The sequence below is a fragment of the Nematolebias whitei genome, chromosome 20, assembly GCF_014905685.2.
Source record: "Nematolebias whitei isolate Nwh7 chromosome 20, NemWhi1, whole genome shotgun sequence".
Classification (NCBI taxonomy): Eukaryota; Metazoa; Chordata; class Actinopteri; order Cyprinodontiformes; family Rivulidae; genus Nematolebias; species Nematolebias whitei.
The window spans coordinates 21491709-21515451 of NC_056517.1; the positions used below are offsets into that span (position 1 = coordinate 21491709).

The window sequence follows — 23743 nt, forward strand, 5'->3', positions numbered from 1 at the left end:
TCTTATTTGGAGCCTACAAAATAAATATATCTAATCAAATATTTCTTCTCACTAGTTAAAACCAACAACAAAAAAATTGTAGTCCCAGGTTTTTTACAGTGCTTCATTCTTCTTTTGTAAAAAAGGTTATGTTTTATTCTCTTGTGTTAATCTTGGGCCAAAAAATAATTTAGTTTTGTAAAATATTTCTCTAACAGAAATTTTCACGTTGAACGGAGTAGTATAAAAAGTACAACTTTCTGTTAGGTCCCTGAAAGCAGCTCAGCGTCTTTCAGCCCTATTTGGCTCCTCCCTCTTCTCTCAGACATCGGTTTAGTAGTGTAGCATATCATGTCTCGTCTGTGTTTATGTTTATGAAAAAGAGGTGTTTAGTTTGAATTTAACAACATTGGAAACATCTCAGCTTTTCTTTTAACCACTGGACTCAGTTTAAGGTACGTTGTTTTGCGTGTTTCACCGGCTTTGTTGGTTCCTTTACCGAATTTTTCCTAATAACCATTTAGCATCCATCTTGGTTGGTAATTAACCAACCGTAGGTACGAATAGTTAGCGCTTTGTAGCCTTTGAACACAGTGTTTAAAAGGCTTATAACTTTTTCGTACTAAATATTAAATTTTTTGATAAAAAATAAATAAATAAAAGCATGTTATTTCCCACTATTAAAACAGGAGGTAATAGGAGTTAAGGTACCAGTAGCTGTAATGTATCTAGGAATGAAATGAAGGAAAACTATATGTTGAGAGAAATTAGCACATTAGTTTGTTCAGATGTGTCACATTTATCATTGTAGGACTATTTAAACATGTTTAAATGCTGTAGTTTGTGGGAACAAGGGAAGAAAAGTTATCTGGATGGACACCTAAATTAGTGTAGTTTCCTTGTTGCAAAATTAAAAAAATAAAAGTTTTTAATTTGATTTTCAGATATTTGGCATATTTGAGAGTGAGACAATTCCTGAGGAATGTAAGAAAAGTGTGCTGGTGCCCATTTTTAAGAACAAGGGTGATGTACAGAGTTGTAACAACTACAGGGGAATGAAGATCTGGGAGAGAATTGTGGAAGCTATACGTAATTAAATTCAGTTTAACTATATAGCACCAAGTCACAACAGAAGTCATCTCAGGGCACTGAACAGAACTATTCATATATAAAAAATAATAAGTTAACAAAAACATTCATAAAAAAATAATAATTTAAGACTATTTATCTGAGGAGCAGACTGCTTTGACAGAACTCTCATCTTGAGTAAGCACGAAGGTGACAGTGGAAAGGAAAAACTCCCCCATGAGGAAACCTTCAGCAGAACCAGGCTCAGGACAAGCGGTCATCTGCTTCGACTGGCTGAGTTTGAGAGGAACAGATACACAATGGCAGGTCAAGAATCACATGTTAAGATAGAAATAGTATCAAATGAGAACTATTCAATTTTAACAATTGATTTAAGGAAATGAGGTCAATTTGTCCTCTAGTAGTCTAAGCCTATTGCAGCATAACAAGCCAACCCTAACTATAGGATTTATCAAAAAGGAAAATCTTTAGCCCAGTCTTAAAACTGGACAATGTGTCAGCCTTATGGACAGAAACTGGAAGTCAGTTCCACAAGAGCGGAGCCTGTCTCCTCCAGGCTCCACTACTGCAACTCCCTGTTTACTGGAATCCTGCAGGCAAAAAACTTCAGAAGCTTAAATATATTCAAAACAGTGCAGCCAGGATTTTATTGAGAGCTCGTAAATTTGAACATATTACCCATTTTCCATAACCTCCATTGGCTTCCTGTCACCTACAGAATTCAGTACCAAATTGCTCTCATTACCCATCAATGTTTAAACGGAACTTCACCAGATTATCTGAAGGACCTTCTTGCTCCATATTCATTCACCTGGCCCCTACGATCACAGGGTAGTAATCTCCTCCACCTTCCATGAACTAAATTAAGGACCAAGGGAGATTGGGCATTCTGTGTCAACAAAGGGTGTCAACAAAGGTCAAAGGAAATGTTTACTAGACAGTGGTGAAACCAGCTATGTTGTATGGTCTGGAGACAGTGGCATTGACAAAAAGACAGGAGAAAGAACTGGAAGTGGCAAAAATGAATATGTTGAGGTTCTCCTTAGGATTGACAAGGCTGGATAAGATGAGGAATTAGATCATCAGAGGTACAGCACAAGTTGAACAACTGGGAGATAAAGTTAGAGAGGCCAGACTGAGATGGTTTGGACATGTCCAGAGGAGGGACAGTGGGTATATTGGTAGAAGGATGTTAGACATGCAGCTACCAAGAAAAAGACAAAGAGGAGATATCTGGAATGAAGTTAGAGAGGACATGGAGGTAGTTGGAGTGAGGACAGTGGATGCAGAGGACAGAATGAGATGGAGGAGGATGACTCGCTGTGGTGGCTCCTGAAGAGGGAATAGCCAAAAGAAGAAGAATTTGATTCTCAGATATTTATCACACGGTGACACAGTTGGTAGTATTTCCACCTCTCAGTGAGAAGATGGCTGGCTCAAATCCTGGCTGTTCTTTTCTGTGTGGAGTTTGCATGTCCTCTTTGTGCATGTGTGGGTTTTCTCCAGGTCCTCCGTTCTCCTTCACAAGACTCCAAACATGCATGTCAGACTAATTGTAACTCTCTGATTGTGTCCCTGTGATGGACTTGCGACCTGTCCAGAGTGGACCTTGCCCCTCACACATTGACTGCTGATATGGGCACCAGTGACTCCCAAGACCCAGAAAGAAAGAAATGGGTAAAGATAATGGATGGATGTACATCTGCAAGTGATTAACCTTTAGAGCCAGCAATGTTCAAGATAGCTGCCACAAAAATAACAATAACCCTGTCAGTTCTTCAGATAGTTAGCTAAAGTTTTATGTGGGAGCTGAGAGTGATACTCAGTATATAATATGAGCTCTCATCAGGGCCGGATTTAGGAGGATGGGGCCCCCTGGGCTGGAGTCAGGATGGGGGCCCTATATATATATATATATATATATATATATATATATATATATATATATATATATATATATATATATATATATATATATACACCCTGATGCTCCTCCCCAATGCATAAGATGCGTCAAAAGTGGACCAATAACAAGCAAGCATTCAAGATGGACGTTTGGAACATTTTTCATTGGTGCTGTCAAAATCATCAGTCATTGATTAAATTCTGACACTGTCCATTCACAAAAACATAAAACATCCTTCGGGGCCCCCGAAATGCCGGGGCCCCGGGCTGCAGCCCCTGTAAGCCCCTGCTAAAATCCGGCCCAGGCTCTCATGACACTGCCTGAGAGTGATACTCAGTATATAATATGAGCTCTCATGACACTGCCTGAGAGTGACAAAAACTGCTACAACTTTGTCATTTCTCATCATTAAATGGGTTGTAGTTTAAAACTGACATAAAAGTTGCTGGGTTGTATGCACTTGTAGGCCTTTGGTTTCATCTGTTTCTGAGCAAATACATTTATCTTTGTGTGCCAAAACAAAAAACACATGGCAGGGTTACATTTTTCCTTAGAACCTCTAACTACAAAGCCTGCTAATTTACCAGGGTGTTTCTCTACATGCTGCAACTTCTGGTATTTGAGTCCACTGAAATTCTCCAGTCCAACTTGTCTGTCAGGTCCAGAAATAAAAAAAAATGATAAAAACATTTTGGATAAATGTCATTTGAGGAAGTTGTTTCAAATGTGACACTGAGATCAGTAACCGTGACTATGTTTATTTTAATCTAAGTGATAATTAATTTTAAAAGAACAGCTGCACAAACACTTTTGCTACCTTAATTTTATGAGTTTCCGTCTTTAATTTTCTTCATAGCTTTTATTTTAATCTCAATGTTTGTTGTGTTTTTGATAAATACAGCGGTCTGCATACATGTTTAGAGCAACAATAATCATCACAGGTCGAACAAAATGAACATGGAGAAACATTTTCAGCTATGAATAGCAAAACAAAATGTTAAAATCTGTGTCAGACTTAACACAGTCTACAATTTACTGCTCATTTAATATGCATCTCATGCAAGATTCAATATGTTCCATCGACTGCATTAATAAGTGAAATGAACCCATGTGGCACTGGATTGATAAATGATTAGGTTATTTTTTTGGTGGATTCAGTACAAAGGTTGCTCACTGCAGTAGTAAAACAAAAAGCATTCATTCTTTGTCCTTCATTAATTATTTATTAACTGAAAGGCTGCAGAACTTGAAATTGTCAAGAAAAGTTAAAGCTCAACCCAATAAAGTACATTTGAACCTTTTACTTGTTCTACTGCAGGAGCTCTCCAGCAGGACTTCATAATGGACCTTTTCCACTAACGCCTCTACAGCATGGTTCGACTTGGTTCTGCACGTATCCTGATACATGCTCAATAATCCAGGTAGAAAAATCCAAAAAAGTTCAATCTGGTCTTCTGGACATTCAAAAAACAAGAAAACAAACAAAAAAAAAACAAAGCAAAGCAAAAAAAAACATGTAGAAACGTTTCGTCTCTCATCCGAGAGACTTCCTCAGTCTGAGGAGCTGTATTCAGCTCAGTCTCTTAAATAGCACCTTCTCAGAGTGGATCAACCAGTTTGCTGCTGACAACTAAAACCAGCTGCTCACATGGTCAAGAAGGACCATCAGCCTAACAATGGATCATTAGCACACTGATGGCTGTTTACTATTCACAGGGGGTTGAGTGATACTAGCAATCACAGCATTGTAAGAGGGGGACATTTGAACCCGGAGGCCTCCACCCCTGTTTAATGATGGACGATTTTTTTTCACAAAGATGGCCTCCTTTACTCCTCTCATCGTTCCTCTCTGTCCAGTATGTGAACATCTTCATCCCTGAAAGAGTGACCGCTGGCCTGGAGATGAGTGTAGACCGCAGAGTCCTGGCCTGATGATGTTGATCTTCTGTGCTGGGCCATCCTTTTGGCCAGTGGCTGTTTAGTTTCCCCAATGTAAGACTGATCACAGCCCTCCTGACACTGAACAGCATACACAACATTACTCTGTTTGTGCCGGGGGACTGGATTTTTGGGATGAACCAGTCTTTGCCGTAATCTATTTTGGGGTTTAAAAGCCACTGGGACGTTATGTTTAGAAAATAAACCTCTCAGTTTCTCTGATACTCCCTCAACATACGGAATGACCACTGGTCTGGGTTCCTCCTTTTCACCTGATGGCTGACTGGAGTCCTGTTTGGGTTTCTTCTCTGCCTTCAGGAAGGCCCAGTTAGGATATCCACATTGCTCTAGAGTAGGGGTGCACCGATTTCAATTTTCAGGCCGATCACCGATCACCGATTTTTTGAAAGTCTGAACTGCCGATTCCGATTTTGGCCGATACCGATTTTTTTTTTATAAGCAACAGTGTCAGGTGTTACAAGATCACAATGCACCTTCAATTTACCAATCTTATTTTATTGTAAAACATACCCTTGAAAAATACCCTAGAAACAATACAAACTTGTTTTAATTTGTCATGAGGTAGTATTCTGAAATATAAATGAAGTTTACACAATTTTTGTTAAAACTATAAAATTAACCAAAAAAAAAATGTTCAGTTCCTTCAACTCTTTCATTTGTTACATTTAAAAAAAAAAACTTAAAAAGATAATGCAACAAGTGTAACATTTTCAAGTCAGTGGGTAATAAGAAATAACACTGGCACAGGTAAGTTAGTTCTCACAGACTTATTCCAGTCACTTTCATTAGTGGCAGGTTTTTCTTGATGAACAAAAGCATTTCTGCTTTGTCACCAGACAGGCGACTTCTTTTCTCATCTACTACATGTCCAGCCAAGCTAAACAGGCGCTTGCTTTCAATGCTTGTGCATGGGGCAGAGAGATGGGTTCGGGCAAGTAGAGCAAGATGAGGGAAACGATTTTCATTGATCTTCCAGTAGACCAATGGGTCCTGCAAACAGTAGACTACGCCTTTTGGCTGCAGGTTCATCGATATCAGGAGGTCCCACTTCAGAGGATGTTCCTGCAGCAGGTGTGCATCTGGTCTCCCCCTCTGCAAGTTTGGTCAAAAGGAGCAGTTTCACGTCATCTTTCACCTCTGCTGAGAAGTAGCGATTCTTGTACCTTGTTTTGCATAAACAAAGAAAGATGGGTCAATCATTGTGTTTTGTATACATTAACAGTTTTTATGACTTGCATGTAAATAAAGAAATGCATTTCAATCAAGAAATTTTTAATTTAATTTAAATGTTTGTTGAAATATAGTAGTAGGCTAAAAGTAATTATGGCTAAAATAGAATGTTAATAGTTACTTGCCTTGGATCCAGAAAAGTGGTCAAGCTGTACAGGGGCTCATGCTCAATGTTGCTGAATCTTCTCACAACAGCCTCCAGCAATGTAGCTTTGGCTGTACCCACGCCACGGTCTGTGCTCGCTTGCCTCTCCTCTCTCTTCTTTACAGTTTAAGAGTACTTGATGACGTTCGAACTGTTCGTCAATCCACTGTGCAGTAAAACTTAACATGGACATTAAACTTACATCAGAAGTCCAGATGTCTGTTGTAAAGCTGAGTGTATTTGTATTAGCTTTTAGCAGGCTGCGGGTGTCTCTCGAAACTTGGCTGAACAACTCCGGTAATGCAACATCAGAAAAATATTTCCGACTCGGCATATTATATCGTGGGCTCACGTGCTGCATCAAGCTTCTAAAACCTTTGTCCTCAACGACTGAAAATGGCTGGTCGTCTAATGCCATGAACTCCATCACTTTCCTTGTGGTAGCTTTGCTCTTTTCGTTGCTCATAAAAGCTAACAGCGACCCACCGACTGCCTCTTTGTTAGCGCTAGCTTTAGCATTAGCCTTAGCTTGGTTGCTCTCTTCAAACATTGCATACTTGGCGGCGTGGTGATTTCTTAAATGGCGAACGAGGTTTGTTGTATTAAAGGTTTTGGTGGTGGCTCCACCACGACTTACTTCGGCTTTACACGAATTGCAAATTGCGATCTTTGGCTAATTTTCTTTTACAGCGTAGAACTTCCAAACCGACGACATGGCTGCTCCGAGTGACCTGTGTGTGAGCTCTCACAGTGGAGCAAAAGGGGACAGCAGCTGATTTTCAGAACTTTCCAGAGGCAGCTACGATCGGTGGATAAAATCGGCTTCTCATTTAAAGATCGGCCGATCGCCGATCTCCCCAAATTAAGGAAATCGGGGCCGATCGATCGGCCGGCCGATTTATCGGTGCACCCCTACTCTAGAGCCTGTCTTGTGTAGGATTTCTCCTTCTGCCTGGCTCCTGAGTTAGTGGGGATGCTGTCTGCTCTGTGATACAGAGTCCTGATGACTCCTAACTTGTGCTCCAAAGGGTGATGGGAGTCAAACTGCAAATACTGGTCTGTGTGGGTGGGTTTGCGGTACACCTCGGTTTGCAAAAGTCCTCTATCAGAGACTGAGACCTCACAGTCCAAGAAAGCCAACCTGCCATTTTTTACATCTTCTCATGTGAACTTGATGTATTTATCCACAGAGTTGATGTGGTCAGTAAAATGTTGGACTTCCTGAGATTTAATTTTAACCCAGGTGTCGTCAACATACCTGAACCAATGTCTTAGTGGTGTCCCTGAAAAGGACATCAAGGCTCTCTTTTCTACCTCCTCCATGTACAGGTTGGCAACAATAAGAGAAACTGGAGACCCCATAGCACACCCATGTTTCTGTCTATAATATTGCTCCTCATATGTGAAGTAGGTTGTCTGCAGGCACAGTTTCAAGAGTTGACACAGTTGTTCTGTGGAAAGCGTGGTCTTGCTGCTCAGAGTGGTGTCTGATTTTAATCTTAAACTGACCACCTCTACTGCATCATCAACAGGAATGCATGTAAAGAGTGATGTGACATCAAAAGAGACCATTGTTTCATCAGTCTCCACGATGACTTCCCTCACCTTATCCACAAAGTCCATGGTGTTCTGTATGTGGTGTTCTAAGCTGCCAACTAAAGGGATGAGTACAGACGCCAGATATTTGGAAACATTGTAAGTGACTGAGTTAATCATGCTAACGATTGGTCTTAAAGGTACACCTTGTTTGTGGATTTTAGGTAAACCATACAGACTAGGTGTGGCCTCCCCTGGGTACAGTCTGTGGTACAGAAAACGGTCAATAGCCTTGTCCTGCTCCAAATTCTTCAGGCAATCTATTAACTTCTTCTTGTAACCACTTCCTGGATCTCTTTTCAGATGTTCATAAGTGGTTAAGTCACTAAGGAGTGTCATAACTTTCTCATGATAGTCTTTCTGGTTCAAAATCACTGTGCACCTTCCTTTGTCTGCTGGGAGAATGATGATGTTTTTGTCCTTGCTAAGAGTGGTGAGTGCATCCCTCTCCTCTCTACTCATGTTGGAAGGTGGTGGTTTGGCATTGCTGAGGCAGGATGAAACTTTGATTCTGAGCTGTTCTGCTTCACCCTCTTTAATTTTGTTGTTGCGGATGGCTGACTCAGTGGCTGTGATCATCTCCACCAGAGGAATTCTACTTGGTGCAACTGCAAAGTTCAGTCCCTTGCCAAGAATCTCTGTCTCCGGCTGGGTGAGCTGTCTGTCAGATAAATTCTTCACCCATTTTTCTGTCTCCCTGGCATGTAATTGACTACTGGAGTGTTGTCCTACACTGAATGTGTTGTTATTGGAATAGTGATGGTGTTGATGAGTTATTAGTAAGTTAAACTTGTTTTGTTGTCGAGTCTTGGACTTGACATGCTGTGCTAAGCATGTCCAAGGTTCCAAGGGTTTCAAGGCTTTTCCACTAGTAATGATTCATGAAACTAGTCCCTTTTTCAGGACCAACTTCTCTGTGGTTCCAAGCATACCGTGCTGGCCTTAAAACGTGACATCAGAACACTATCAGTCACTGAGTGGTCAGGGGGTGGAGTCACTGGTTGTTTGAGAAACTTTCACAACTCGATCCACCAATTGCAATAACTCGAACTTGGAGGAGCGACTGGACCTATTTTGCAGATTTTAAAAAGAATAATGACAACACCGTAGTCTAATGCTGAAGTGCAGGCGTTTTTGTGCTTGGTGGCCGACAACAAAATTCAGAGCGAGCTAAATGGAGGGACTCGCAACAAAAAAGTGTTTAAAGAGGTCTCAGAGCTGATGGCTTCTTACGGCTACCAGTGAACACCGAAGCAATGCTAGGAGAAGCTAAACCTCGGCTGGAATCAATGATGGATGATGGTGAGTGTTTTCTAACTTTAAGCATATTTTAAGTTACTCATCCTGTCGGGTTTGAGCACATTTTGGACAAAGAGGCTGACGCCATTGCCCCTGAATGTAATAGGACAGCTAATTAGCAAAAATGCTAACTGTGCTATGTTCCTGTTTTTCACTCTATTTTGATCTGCAGCTACATGTTGTTGCGTGTGTTCTGAAGTTGTGTGTTTTTTTTTAAATTCCAGAATGTCTCCCGGCATGTGACGGTTCGTCTCAAAGCTCCCCAGCTTCTGCCCCTGCTCCATCCATGGCATCTACCACGTGTCACCACGCATTGATTGTACATTTGTTACTTTCAATAAAAAAGTGTTTCTTATGTGCTTTTATTTGTTCTGTTAAGAGCATAGGAAGGAAGCCAGCAGACTCGTTAGGACATACCTATTAGATTTATTAGATTTTAAACATTATAACAATTAGATATTTCATAGTTTCAGATACAAAGTCATGATTATGAGCTAAATCCAGATTTTATCCAATCCGTGGGTGTGTGACAGTAATAATCTGACATGAATGATGTTTTATCTGGACAAATTCTGAAGCTTCCAGGTTAACCCTTCTATTGTCCAATAATTTTGACTATTCATGACCCTAAGGGAAAAATCAACCACCTTATTTAACTGCATAAAATACTGTTTATTTTATTCATAAAATAAAACAACTAGTCAGTCTTTTAGAGTTCGCTCAGCCTGAAAACATTGTTTTAGCTCTTCAGGACATTTTATTATTATTTCGTCCATCCATCAATCCATCATCCATCCATTCATCCATCTACAGTGTTTGGTAAAGTCCATAGTGCAAGTTAAGTTGAGTTTTAATGACTCCTAAGAAAACAATAATAACTTAAAATAGTTACTTCATGCCGCAGAACAATATTGTGGAACTAAAGCACTTTGTACAAAATCAGTTTAGTCCCATCCAGACACCGAGCACTGCTGCTTGCTTACACTTGGCATGATAAAAATAAAAATGACAAGTTATGGGATTAGCTTACCGCCTTTGTTTTATATCATATGACTGTAAACTTCTGTGATAAATCCACAACACTCTATATACTGTATATTTGTGAGAACCTTGTCATTGAGATGGAGCTAGTAATTATAATGTCTTCATCTCTTAATTACAGCACATAGAGTTCATAATTATAAGAGCTGCCTTGCTGCCATGGAAACAGCTTAAATCAAGTTTATTGGCAGCCAGTTGTTGATAGCAAACATCCAAAATGCACAGTCTACTGCTTGATGTTATTGATGTTTAAAACTGTAAGATGTTCTGCAGAGACAAAACTTCTAATAAAAGCAGCATTCCTGAAGAATGCATATCATCCACTTTTAAATAAAGATCTTGTGATCTGTTACTACTTGGAAATTGTGTTGGAGATGACTCTTAGCTATGAGCACACCAAACTTTAGCTTATTTTGTGTAGCAATGACTGAGTTATAGCGGGTTTTGTGTTTGATAAAGTCCATTAGCCATGGCCATTAGGTAGAGATCACCTCTAAAAACACTTTCAGGGTAATTTTTAGGGTAATAGGGCTAAACAATACACCGAAGAAACAGAAGCACAATTCTCATAGGTTTGGTTTGGCTATTATTTACACGCTTAACGTGAGCACTAACATAAACTAAACTAACATAAACTAGGATTTATTCAAAGCATGCAACAAAAATACAGAAACAAGGTGCCAAAAGTGAAAAATAAATAAATCTACAGCAGCATGGTCCAATTGGCGGAGTGGTTCTGATGACAGTGAGTTATCTTAGCGACATGGTCCCTTTGGCACCATGGTACTGTTAGTGGTGTGGTTCGGTTAGCGGTGTGGTCTTGTTAGCAGCGTTAGCAGGTTTTGTTAGCAGGTCCCGTCAACAGAATGATGATAACAAGGACCATAGCAGCTGCCCTCCTAGACTGCCCTCCAGAACTGAGTCTGGCAGATGGAGAACGTCCAAGGTTTCCCCACGGAACTGAACGGGTACATAGAGTTCGGTCCATGCAAGCAGGTGGAGGATCTTGTTACCAGCATTAGCAGGTCTAGTTAGCAGCTTGATGGTAATAATGACCGCAGCAGCTGCCCTCCCAGACTACCTTCCAGAACCAGTCTGGCAGATGGAGAACATCCATGCTTTCCCTGCGGAAACAAACAAGTCTGTAGAATTCACTCCATGCAGACAGATGGAGGATCATGGAGACAGTCCAGTATATCAGGGTGCTGATAACTTATTCAAAACTTAAACCTAACTCATGCAACTTACAACAGCGTTCTTGTCGTTTTTAGTCATGTGTTGGCGTACACCGATGCTATACAGCACTGTGTGACAGGGCCTTTACTTTCTGAATATCTTGCACAAGAGTTTAAAAACTTTTAGTCCAAGTATTTCAAACCCACCTTTTATCCATGCTCAGGTCTAAAAAGATGTCGATGTGGCAGCAGGAGTCGTCAAGTTACTCCCCTTGCATAGAGATTGACTCCAGCTCCATAAGGACCAAAGACCGACTCGGCTCCACGAGCTGGCTGAAGCAGGAGCAGGACGACCTCCGCATTATCAAATGGGAAAACTTCCAAACTGGAGCTTCAGCAGATGCTGTTCAGGACAACACGCCCAGCAGTGCCATGTCTGGTAGGACCCGTTGAGTCTTTAGTTATGAGATTACCTTTCTGCAGCTTAAATATCCTCACCTGATGGAATTTGTTTCCCACAGCTTTAAATTTTGAGGGCTTACCCCCGAGGGTGTTGTTGACCATCACGAAGCTGCAGTGCATGCTGGAGAGCAAACAGGAACGCATCACTACACTGGAGAAACAGGTGGAGGACCTGATGCAGGACCGCAAGTTTCTGCGCAGCCAGATCGATAACCTCACAAGCATTCGCTCCATGCCAGCGTTCGCTACACCCTGTTCAACAACTGAAGGTCAGTGACCGAACTGAAGCTGTTTGTAGCTTTTATTAACAAAGATCATTGTTTATTATGGTTTAATTTTTCTGTCCACAGTTCCTAAATCAAGCAAAGTGCAGCATTCGGAAAATAAATCTCGAAAGAGAGAAAGGGCTTCTTCTTGTTCCTCTGCCAGCAGCGACACTGATTCTGAGGGGTCCGACTCTTCAGTAGTGTCAGCTGCCTCAAGTGAGCACAGAAGGAAGAAACGCCATAAGGACAAGAAAAAGTCGAAGAAAGGGAAGGACTACAGCAGGAAGAGAGGTAAGCAAAGAAAGGGCATTTAAAGAAGTCCCACCAATTTGGTAACCACCTAACAGTACTTTATTTCAACATTAGCCAAACCTTGTGTTTGATTCATGGACAAGTGCTTCAGTTTGGAGACATTTTAAGTTTAATAAAGCAAAGCACGCTTTAAGTTGTTGCTGTCAGGAACAGCCAGTATGATAATCTACAGCAGGGGTGCCCAATACGTCCATCACGATCTACCGGTCAATCGCGAAGGCAATTTGAGTAGATTGCATGGCGAAATAGACTTCAGACTTTTTTTAAATTTAATTTTTTTAAATAGATGTCAGCCTATTATTATTATTATTATTATTATTATTATTATTATTACTATTATTATTACTGAATCCATCCTCACTGTGCAATTTGTCACTTGATTGACATACAGGTTAGCCAATGTGAGACCAGATTTTTCTGACACATAGGTCACCACGCATGTACATACAACAGAGCTAAAAACAAACCAGTTGCCTAGTAATAGCATCCAGTTTATTTCTTCTAATCGAAATTCAAGAAAGGGAATAAAATGAGTTGGGGAGCTGGACCAAGTAAGATGCCAAAAACCTACCATTTCCAAACTGAATGGGAGGACGACTTTTTTTTTGTTTTCACAATGTCATATTCGAAGTGCATTTGCCTCATCTGCAAGTTTACCGGAGCGGCATTTTCAGACTGTATTCATAAAAACTACAACATCGACTTTCTTCTGAAAAGTGAGCTGAGAAAGAAAAAGGTGAAGGAACTAAAATCCCAGTTATCTGGACAGCAGTCATTTTTCCTACAGCTGACTACAGCAGCAAAGCATTCTGGGTGTGTCACTTTAATAATTAAGCACAAGAAGACTTTTCAAGACGGAGAGATGGTAAAAGAGGCATTTGTTGAAGCAGCTGACTTGTTGCTTCGAGACTTTAAAAACAAACCAGAAATATAGTCTTCAATCAAAGCTCTCCAGGTATCAAGAAAGACGGTTACGGTTAAAAGCCAGCTGCTGTCAGGGCTGCTGTATTTAGTTTGTTTTGAAATTTTCACTTTTGTTCTCAAGTTTTCAGGTTATTTTTCAAACATGAAGTTATTCTTGTTGCTTTCAGTTTCTTTGTGTGAAGAACGCAAGTTGTTGCTGTATTTTGTTTATTATTTTGTTCACGGACAGTAAAAATAGTCAACTTTTAATTTTTTACACAAACTTTGGGTTTTGTCATTTATTATGTTGCATCCACAGTGAGCTGGGACTTATTCATTCATTCAATCTTTATTTATCCAGGTTTGTCTCATTGAGTCACGAGGACTCATTTACAACCTGTTGTAGACAAACAACAAATAAAGTACAGACAACAATAAACTACAGTAAAATGCAATTAAAATAAAAGTAGCATTATCAAACAATAAATCAAGGTGCCATATAAAACATGTTAAAATACTAAAAACAAGAATGAAAAACAAATAAAACATACTTAATATGTTTATAAATAAGTATATGTTTGGTATTTTTATAGTAGGTAGATCACTTGGTCTTGGTCATTTTAAAAGTAGCTTGCTTGCTGAAAAAGTGTGGGCACCCCTGCTCTACAGCAGACGAGCAACTCTTTTCAATATCTGCAAACTTCTCTCAAAATAGTTAAATAAAAAAATAGCACTTTCAAATATGAGCCACAGAAATGTGCTTTGATACTGATGACCAAATCCTAAACTACTCTACCTAATAAGCTGTTTATAACCTCATCATTGCCACTTTCTTTGCTTGTGGTGAGTCAATAATTTCAACAAACCATAAACTCCACATTTTTTGGAGGTTTAACAGTTTAACAGATGGTTAGGTCATCATGAACTAATCATAATGAAGACCTGCTTACTTATCTGTAAGTGTCACAAAGAGTTTTAACTGTGAGAAAGTTTTTGTCTAACAGTGAGTAAATCATGAACTGATGACTCGCATCACTGTAGAATCCACAAAATTTAAACTCATGATTAATCATTAACACATGGTTAGTTAATCATGAACTAACAAGGACAAAGTTTCACAAAATGTTAACTTATGGTCCATTAATGATGAAGAAAGATTATTAATTCATGATTAGATAATTGGATACTTGACTGGCAAAAAACATTTTCTAAGAATGGTTCTTTTGAGTCAAAATGAGTCGAACCTAACCATAAAAAAAACCTTGGCAATCATCAGCAAAGCCTTTCCAAATGATGAGACTAAGAATGAAATGGTTACTTGGTAATGGTTATCTTTTTTATGAACTAAGCAGGAGTCTAAATAATAAAAAGTGTTCACTGTTAGTTAATGCTTAGAACGTGATTAGTTATTTGTTAACAAAGTATATTTTGTTGCCCTTATTTGGAAATACTTGTAAAAACTTGCACATCTACCAGTATGTATATTCTCATTCCCTAATTTATCATTCTGGTACCAGTAGCAGCTCTTTTCTGCTTTTATATATTTTTTGGTCTTTAGAAATGAAGAAAGTTTCCTGAAATTTCAGATTCACTTTGTAGGAAAATAAAGATGAAATGGTGGGTGAACATACTAATTGATTAAACAAATCTAAATGTCACAGAAAAAATTAAATGCTGTGTTTTAAATAAATATAAAATTTTAGATTTTATGCAAATCGTCCCTGCAGTCTACTCCATAATGAGCTCTAGGTGAAAACATAGTAATTTACTTATTTATATAATCTGAAAACTACTTCTCATTCAACTTTTTTGGATGATTTTGCTGCTTTTAAAACATTACCAGTGATCTGTTGTTTTTATTTTATTTGTTTTTCTTTTTCTTTCGGCTGCTCTCTTCTTCAGGGGGAGCAGCAGTGAACTAACTTGTACAAAAACTTGGCAATTGTTTTTACGCAGGATGTCCTTCCTGTTGCAGCCACAGACCGCTGAGTTACTACAGCGAGCTGCTCTCTAGGGTTCCCGGGGGAACAGATGGTGGGGGTTAAGAGCCTTGCTCAAGGGCCCAGGGCACTATGTAGGGCAAATGATGATGGAAGCAGGTGTGGGTGCTTCACCTTTCCCACCCACATTTTGTTGTTGTCAGTCCAGGGGATCGAACCAGTGACCTTCCGATCACAGGCTTGCCTTCTCTAACCTCTGCGCCACCACATCCCCATTTACCAGTGATCAAATAAATAGTTTTATGAATTCATTCAATAACAATAAATAGAAAATCATCCACCCATGTAGTTCAGTGCTTCCTGCTGTGTGATACTTTCAGTGGGGTTTTGGATGCCACTTTGACTCGCTGTATCCCCAGTTTGCTTCTGGTTTCAGGGTCACCAACCAAAAGCAATTTAGACCAAAGTGTTTAAAGTTAGACGTAATGATAGCAGCAGCAGAGTGTGACAACAAGCTTTGCAACAAGTTGCATTACCCAGATCTGCTCTTTCTATTTGGACATCTATTACTAAGATATGTTTATTGATTTGACTTTGTTGCCCTCAGCATTTGGAGGCCAAAGTGATGATATTGCCAGTTAGACTGGAAGTAAAAATCAGCAACACTTTATTTGAAGTGGTGTTCATATGACTGGCATAACACTGTCATAAACATGACATAACACCTGTCTTAAACATAAACAAGTCTTTATGAATGTTTATGACTGTTGTCATTAAGTGTCATTCGGTAAATTATGACACCTTTAGTGAAAAGTTGACATTGTTTAAATGTCTTTGTCACGACAACTTCACATTAACCAAGAAATCATAACCTGTCATAAATGTTATAACAGGTATTAATTATCAAACTTTAAAAAGTTACATTACAATACCCTGACATTTGTTGTTAGTCTTAACTTTGGCAGTCATGACACCATTATAACTGTGTCAGTAATACTATCCCTTACCTCAAGTAAAGTGGAACACTTTGAACAAGTTATAAATATATCAGTAAGTGTCATTACCCTGTCTAATGCTTTAATAACAGCAATTAATAGTTTCCTTTTACCTCATGTAACACATTGAACTAGTTATAAAAATGTAAAAATAACTAGAACAATTATACAGAGGTTTATAAAAGATCGTAGACTGGTGGACATCTTTAGGGATATCCACCAAGAAAATAAAGCCTACTTATGTTATTCAGCAACAGTTCAGACATACTCACATTTAGATTATTGGTTAATCTCATCAGAATTAATATCCAAAATTCAAAACCGTATGTATGGTATCTAACATGTTAAAGTCTGGTCCTCTGGACATTCATAAAAAAATTTTTAAAAAAAAATGTAGAAACGTTTCGTCTTTATTGAGCATGCATCAGGATATGTATGTATGATAGCATAGTAATTTCAGCTCATGCACCATGTTGTCTTATCTACAGTGATGTGAAAGTAACCAGGGACCCCCCCCCCCCCAGATGGTGTTTTCAGCATAAATGGCTGTAAGATGAGGATGTTGTTAAATACATTGAGTTACAGATTGAGGAGTTCTTTCAGTTAAATACTAATCAAACAACAGCATGCATTAGATGGGATGCTAGCTACATGGGCAACAAATCCAAGAATGCCAAGATTAATGGGCAGAATCATGAAATTAAATTATAGATAACTTAGGAGAGGGTTTTCCAAATAAACAATAGAGTTGAATAAAGAACTGTTGCTTCTATGAGTGGAATATGATAAACAGTCCAGTTTTCGTGCTGCATCCAGTTTTTAAGACTAAAACAATCAGATTACGAACAGGGGGATAAAGCTGGATGACCTTTAGATTGGCAAATCAAACAGCTTGAAACAACAACATTGGTTACATCTATTGTAACACAGGACAAAACTTTAATAGATCCTAGAGATATTAGTAACACTTTTAAAAATTACTATCGGGAATTATATGATACCCAAGAAAATTTAGACCAAAATGAAATAGACAAGTTTTTGAATGGGTACATATCCTAGTTATCTGAGATGATAGGGCTGACTTAAATATAGAAATAAATAAAGAGGAAATAGCACAGGCTACTGATGAAATGAGCTCCGGTAAGCAAGCAGGACCTGATTGTATCCCCATCGAAATTTATAAAAAAAAATAAGGATAAATTGTTGACACCTCTTCTAGACATGCTTATAGAGTCATTTAAAAAAGGCATCCTTGATACCTGATTGTATTTTCAAAGTGAAAACTCAATAAAAAATATAGAAGGTGAAACGTTTCCAAAAAAAAAAAAAAGAAACTGTCCAGATGACCTGACTGAAAATTGTTGGATTGTATACCTGGGTTATTGAGCATGGGCTTTTTTTGACTCAATAAAAATACTTTGGTATAAAAAAAAAAGAAATGTGCAGACTTCACAGACTTAACCATATTGCATTCATACATATTTGGTAAATCTTTAAAACAAAATCTGAAACAAAATTTCAAAACTTGTGCAAGCCTGCATAAAAATATTTCTGAACTGTAATTTATAAACCATCTAAATGGTATGATGTAGAACTTTTCTAAATCAGTAATGATTACATTCTTTTGCAGAAAAAGGAGCTTGTCAACATGGTCAGGAGTATGAGGGCTGCACTGTGCTGAAAGGAGGGTGGCACATATTGCAGGTTGCTGCTCCAAAAATCTTTCAAGCATCTCATAACTGCTGTTCCATCTTGTAACATTGTATTTTAGCTTGTGTGGTGAAACAAACAAAAGTTTTTGTTTGTGTCTCAGCACATGGCTTGCACGTGGGCTGCGATGGAAAAAATGATCAGATTCTCCTTATCCTGACAAGAAGTCATGCCACAGTGTTTACTTTTAAAGCTCGCTGAGCAGCAAGGTTCAACGAATGGGCAAAGTACGTGGTGTGTGTTAAGTTCTCCAGCTGTGCAGCAGCAAGCATGTTTGTAGCGTTATCGATGACACTAACAACGTCACTTATGTTAAGTCCCCCTCTACTACAGAGTGAAACATAGCATTCAGGTTTACTGCAGTGTGACTTTTACCCATTGCTCGTGTCTGCAAAACATACAACTTCATCTGCCAGTCATCTGTAATGAAGTGTTGTGTAAATGTGACAATCGACTGAGTGGCTCTTGAAGTCCAGGAGTCAAATATACTGTAAATGTTACTCTAGTAGCATTTATTAAAGCTTCTCCTACTTTATTTTTTGTTTCCTCATATAGTTGTAGCTCTGCTTTATCACTAATAATGTACGTGAGGGGATGACATACCTTGGGTCTAGCGTGTTAATCATAAATTTAAACCCCTCGCCTTTGACTGTGCTGGATGGTCATAAATCCTTCATAATATAGCAGGCGATGGAGTGGGAAATCTTCACAACATTTGGGGAATTAGCTGGAAGTTTGCTGCATTGATCCAGATTTCACTGGGCTGATGGTTATTTTGGCAGGCTTTTGTTTTCATTTAGTTCAAGGTGATGTCGCACCCGCGCATTCATCATATTTCCAAAATACCGCATTTTCAGTTTATGCTTTTTGCAAACTGTTGTGGTCTTGTCAAGCTCTCTCTTGCCTGGAACATTGTAGAATCCGAAATGTGTCCATACATTGGCTTTTAACGATGAAGGAGCGGGTTCTACGGTGACCGAGTGGACACGTAATGCAATATTCATTATGCTCGGGTGTAGAGCGAAAAAATAACTCATTATAAAATTGATTTATGAGCATTTAGAATCAAATCTGAATCACCAGGACTATGAATCTAGATTCTTTAAAATGTTTTTTTTTCCTGCACCCCTAATACAAACCAAATATCATTCCAGCAGGCTCACCAATGAACACCTCCACACATGCATGAGAATGGCTCTGACTCCATTCAAGCCCATGTTTAAATATCTGGCAGGACAATCAAGAGCTCACTTCTCTCACTGAGCATAGAAGAAATAAGTGATTGCCTAAAATGTTAAATTATTAAATGTGTTCAGATTTAAATTCTTTAAATATTTTGAGATGGCTGAGTCCAGATGTAAAACATAAAAATGTAAATCACTTTTTTTTTTTCTGAAGTTGTCGGTAGTCATTTGTGAACATACACAATTGTCATGTTTTACTTAGAAGATTTATTCAGAAGATTTTTATGGACAGGAAAAAAACAAGGAACTCAATCAGTGTCCCTTGCCCGACCATGGGTTACCGGAGCCCCATCCTGGAGCCAGGCCTGGGGGAGGGGCTCGTCAGCAAGTGCCTGTTGACTGGGTTTCTACTCATGGGGCCCAGTCAGGCTCAGCCCGAAGGAGCAGCATGGGTTTGCCTTCCTGTGAACCCACCACCTGCAGGAAGGGCCATAAAAGTCAGGTGCATGATGCCTTGGGCAGTGGCAGGAGGTGTGGACCGTGGCGCTCTGACCCTGGCTTACCAACTCTGGCTCTTGGGACATGGAATGTAACCTTTCTGGTGGGGAAGGAGCCTAAGCTTGTGCCCGAAGTTAAGAGGTACCAACTGGATATAGTTGGGCTCACCTCGACGCACAGCATGGGCTCTGGAACCAATCTCCTTGAGAGGGGCTGGACCTTATTCTGCTCTGGAGTTGCCCATGGTGAGAGGTGTCAAGCTGGTATGGGTCTACTTTTAGCCCCCTGACATGGTGCTTGTGTGTTGGAGTTTTCCCCGGTAGATGAGAGGGTGGCTTCCCTTTGCCTTGGGTGGGGGGGACGGGTTTTGACTGTTGTCCGTGCCTACATGCCGAACTGCAGTTCGGAATATTTGGCCTTCTTGGAGTCCTTGGCAGGGGTGCTGGAAGGTGCGCCAACTGGGGACTCCTTTATTCTGCTGGGGAACTTCAATGCCCACGTGGGTAATTACAGTGTGACCTGGAGAGGTGTGATCGTAAGGAACGGCCTCTCTGATCTGAACCTGAGCAGTGTTCTGTTGTTGGGCTTCTGTGCTAGTCATAGTTTGTCCATCACAAACACCATGTTCAAACAAATGCAAAGTTAGCTTTACTAACACTGTGCTCAGTGAAGGTGGGGTGCTGTTGACCTCAACCAGTGATGTCATTGGGAGGTGGAAGGAATACTTCTTGGACCATTTTTTTTTTTCATTTAGCCTTTATTTATCCAGGTTAGTCTCATTGAGCCACGAGAACTCATTTTCAAGAGAGACCTGTTTAGGGAGCACATGGTGGGGGTTAAGGGCCTTGCTCATGGGCCCAGAGTGGGGCGAATGAGGGTGGGGGCAAGTGTGGGTGTTTCACCTACCCCACCCACAATTTTGATGTTGTCGGGGCCGGGGCGTGAACCGGCGATCTTCGGATCACAAGCCCACCTCTCCAACCTCTGCGCCACCACTCCCCCCAATCCCACCAGCACGTCTTCCATGGAGGAAGCTGAGTTGGGGGACTTTGGGGTTGATCGTCCATAACTGTGTCTCAGGTCGCCGATGTAGTTGAAAAAGCTCTGAGGCGGCAGGGCTCTGGGAGTGGATGAGATTCACCCTGATTTCTTTAAGGCTCTGGATGTTATGGGGCTGTCTTGGTTGACACGGCTTTGCAATGTTGCATGGACATCAGGGGCAGTGCCAATGGATTGGCAGACTGGGGTGGTGGTTCCCTTCTTCAAAAAGGGGACTGGAGGGTGTGCTACAATTATAGGGACATCACTCTCCTTAGCCTCCCTGGTAAGGTCCATTCAGGGGTACTGGAGAAGCGAGTCCGATTGTTGGTCAAACCTCAGATCCAGGAGGAACAGTGTGGGTTCCGTCCTGGCCGTGGAACACTGGATCACTTCTACTCTAGGGTTCTCGAGGGGTCATGGGAGTTTGCCCATCCTGTCTCCACATGTTTTGTGGACTTGGAGAAGGCATTCAATTGTGTTCCTTGGGGTAAACTGTGTGTGTGTGTGTGTGTGGGGGGGGGGCTTTGTGAGTACGGGATTGGGGGCCCATTGTTATAGGCTGTTCAGTCCCTATACAAGCGTTGCGAGAGTTTGGTTCGCATTGCCAATAATAAGTTGGACCCCTTCAGTGTGGGAGTTGAACTCCACCAGGGCTGCCCATTGGCACTGATTCTGTTCATAACTTTTATGGACAGAATTTCTCAGTACAGCCAGCGGGCGGAGAGTTTCCATTTTGATGGCCTCAGGATTCCATCTCTGCTCTTCGCAGATGACGTGGTCCTGTTGGCGTCATCATGCCATGACCTTTAGCTCTCACTGGAGCAGTTTGCAGCTGAGTGTGAAGTGGCTGGGATGAGAATTAACACCTCCAAATCTGAGGCCATGTTCCTCAACTGGAAAAGGATGGCTTGCTCTCTTCAGGTCGAGGGTGAGGTTCTGCCTCAAGTGGAGGAGTATCTTGGGATTTTGTTCACGAGTGAGGGAAGAATGGAGCATGAGATTAACAAACAGATTGGTGCAGCATCTGCAGTATTGCGGACTCTTTACTGGTCCGTTGTGGGAAGAGAGATCTGAGCTGTAAGGCAAAGCTCTCTGTTTACCGGTCTGTCTACGTTCCTACCCTCACCTATGGTCAAGAGCTCTGGGTAGTGACCAAAAGAATGAGAACGCGGATACAGGCAGATGAAATTAGTTTCCTCCGCAGGGTAGCTGGACTCTCTCTTAGAGATAGGGTGAGAAGTTCAGTTATCCAGGAGACACTCCAAGTAGAACCACTACTCCTCCACATCGAGAGGAGTCAGTTAAAGTGGTTTGGGCATCTGTTAAGGATGTCCCCATGGCGCCTCCCTAGGGAGGGGCTTTGGGCATGTCCGACTGGAAAGAGATCTCTGGGAAGACCCGGGACACACTGGAGAGACTGTCTCTCGGTTGGCCTGGGAACGCCTTGGAATCCTCCCAGAAGAGCTGGAAGAGGTGGCTGTAGAAAGAGATGTCTGTGCCTTCATGCTCATGCTGCTGCCCCATGACCCGACTTCGGAATAAGCGGAATATAATGGATGGATGGATGTTTTACTTAAGTTCTTATTTCGACATGTTATCCTATTACTCAGTAAATAAAAAAACATTAGGCATCAGAAATTTGACATACATTTTCAGTTCTTTGCATCATGCCAATAAATATTGTCAAAAAACGCTTGAAGACTGAATTCATTTTATTTAATCGGCAAAAAATGCATGCAGATGTTGATACAACTACATAGTAACTATATATATATATATATATATATATATATATATATATACACAGACCCTTTCAAAAAAATTGAATATCATAAAAAATTTGTTTAACTTCTATAATTCCATTCAAAAAGTTAAACTGTAATAGATGATAGATTCAGGACTCACAATTTAAACAATTTCAATTATTCATTTGTTTATTTTTACATAATTTGGACTTCCAGCTCATGAAACCCAAGAAAACAGGAATTCAAAAAATTAGAATACTGTGAAGAAATCAACCAACACTACTTCTCAGTTTTTGCAGAAAAAAAAAGAAAGAAATTAGGATTACAACAAACCAATCAAAATTTGGCACTTTCAAAACAATATGTCAATCTTCAATATTTGGGAATCCCTTTGCCTTAATCACTGCCTCGATGTGACGTGGCATTGAGGCAATCAGCCTGTGGCATTGCCTGGGAGTTATGGAAACCCAGATTTCCTTGATGCTTGCTGTCAGCTCTTCTTTGTTGTTGGGTCTGGTGCCCTTCATTTTCCTCTTGAGAATACCCCATAGATTCTCAATGGGGTTAAGGTCCGGCAAGTTGGCTGGCCAGTCAAGCACTGTGATGGCATGGGCATCAAACCAGGTTTTGGTGCTTCTGGTGGCATGGGCAAGGGACCAGGTCCTGCTGGAAGATGGAATCTCCATACAGATCCTCAGCAGAAGGAATCATGAAGTCCCCTAAAACATTCAGGTATACTGTTACGGTGATGTTCTTGGATTTAAGAAAGCAGAGTTTACAAACACCTGCACCAGACATTGCACCCCAAATCATGACTGACTGTGGATATTTCACACTGGACCTCAAGCAGTATGGGTTCTGTTCCTCACTGTTCTTCCTCCAAACCCTTGGACCTTGATTTCCGAATGAAAGGCACACTTTACTTTCATCGGAAAAGAGGACCTTGGACCACTGGCCAACAATCCAGCCCATCTTCTCCTTGGCCCAGTTGAGACCCTTCCTACGTTGGCTCAGTCAGAAGTGGCTTGACCCTAGGAACCCGACAGTTGTAGCCCATCTCCCAGATGCATCTGAATGTAGTGGTTTTTGAAGCTGTGACTCCCACCTCATTCCACTTTTTCTGGATCTCTACCAGATTCTGGAATCTTCTCTGTTTGATAATCTGCTGAAGCCCACGGTCATCTCTTTTGCTTGTGCATCTTCTCCTGCCACATTTTGCCCTTCCACTAGACTTTCCATTGATATGCTTGGACACAGCACTCTGTGAA

General features: G+C 40.5%; 1 protein-coding gene across 2 annotated transcripts in view; it reads left to right on the plus strand.

Annotated features, from left to right (window-relative positions):
* The first annotated feature begins 304 nt into the window (after positions 1-304).
* The window catches only part of LOC119426772 (coiled-coil domain-containing protein 106), a 28095-nt gene continuing 4656 nt past the window's right edge, over positions 305-23743 (plus strand). The window contains exons 1-4 of one of the 2 annotated variants that reach the window (XM_037694353.1): positions 305-434; positions 11644-11858; positions 11941-12150; positions 12232-12438. In XM_037694353.1, coding sequence (XP_037550281.1) covers positions 11654-11858; positions 11941-12150; positions 12232-12438 — 622 coding nt within the window. In that variant the 5' untranslated portion in view covers positions 305-434; positions 11644-11653. Of the gene's footprint in view, positions 435-4359; positions 4396-11643; positions 11859-11940; positions 12151-12231; positions 12439-23743 lie in introns of those variants that run through there. The other variant, XM_037694354.1, reaches the window with a different exon arrangement.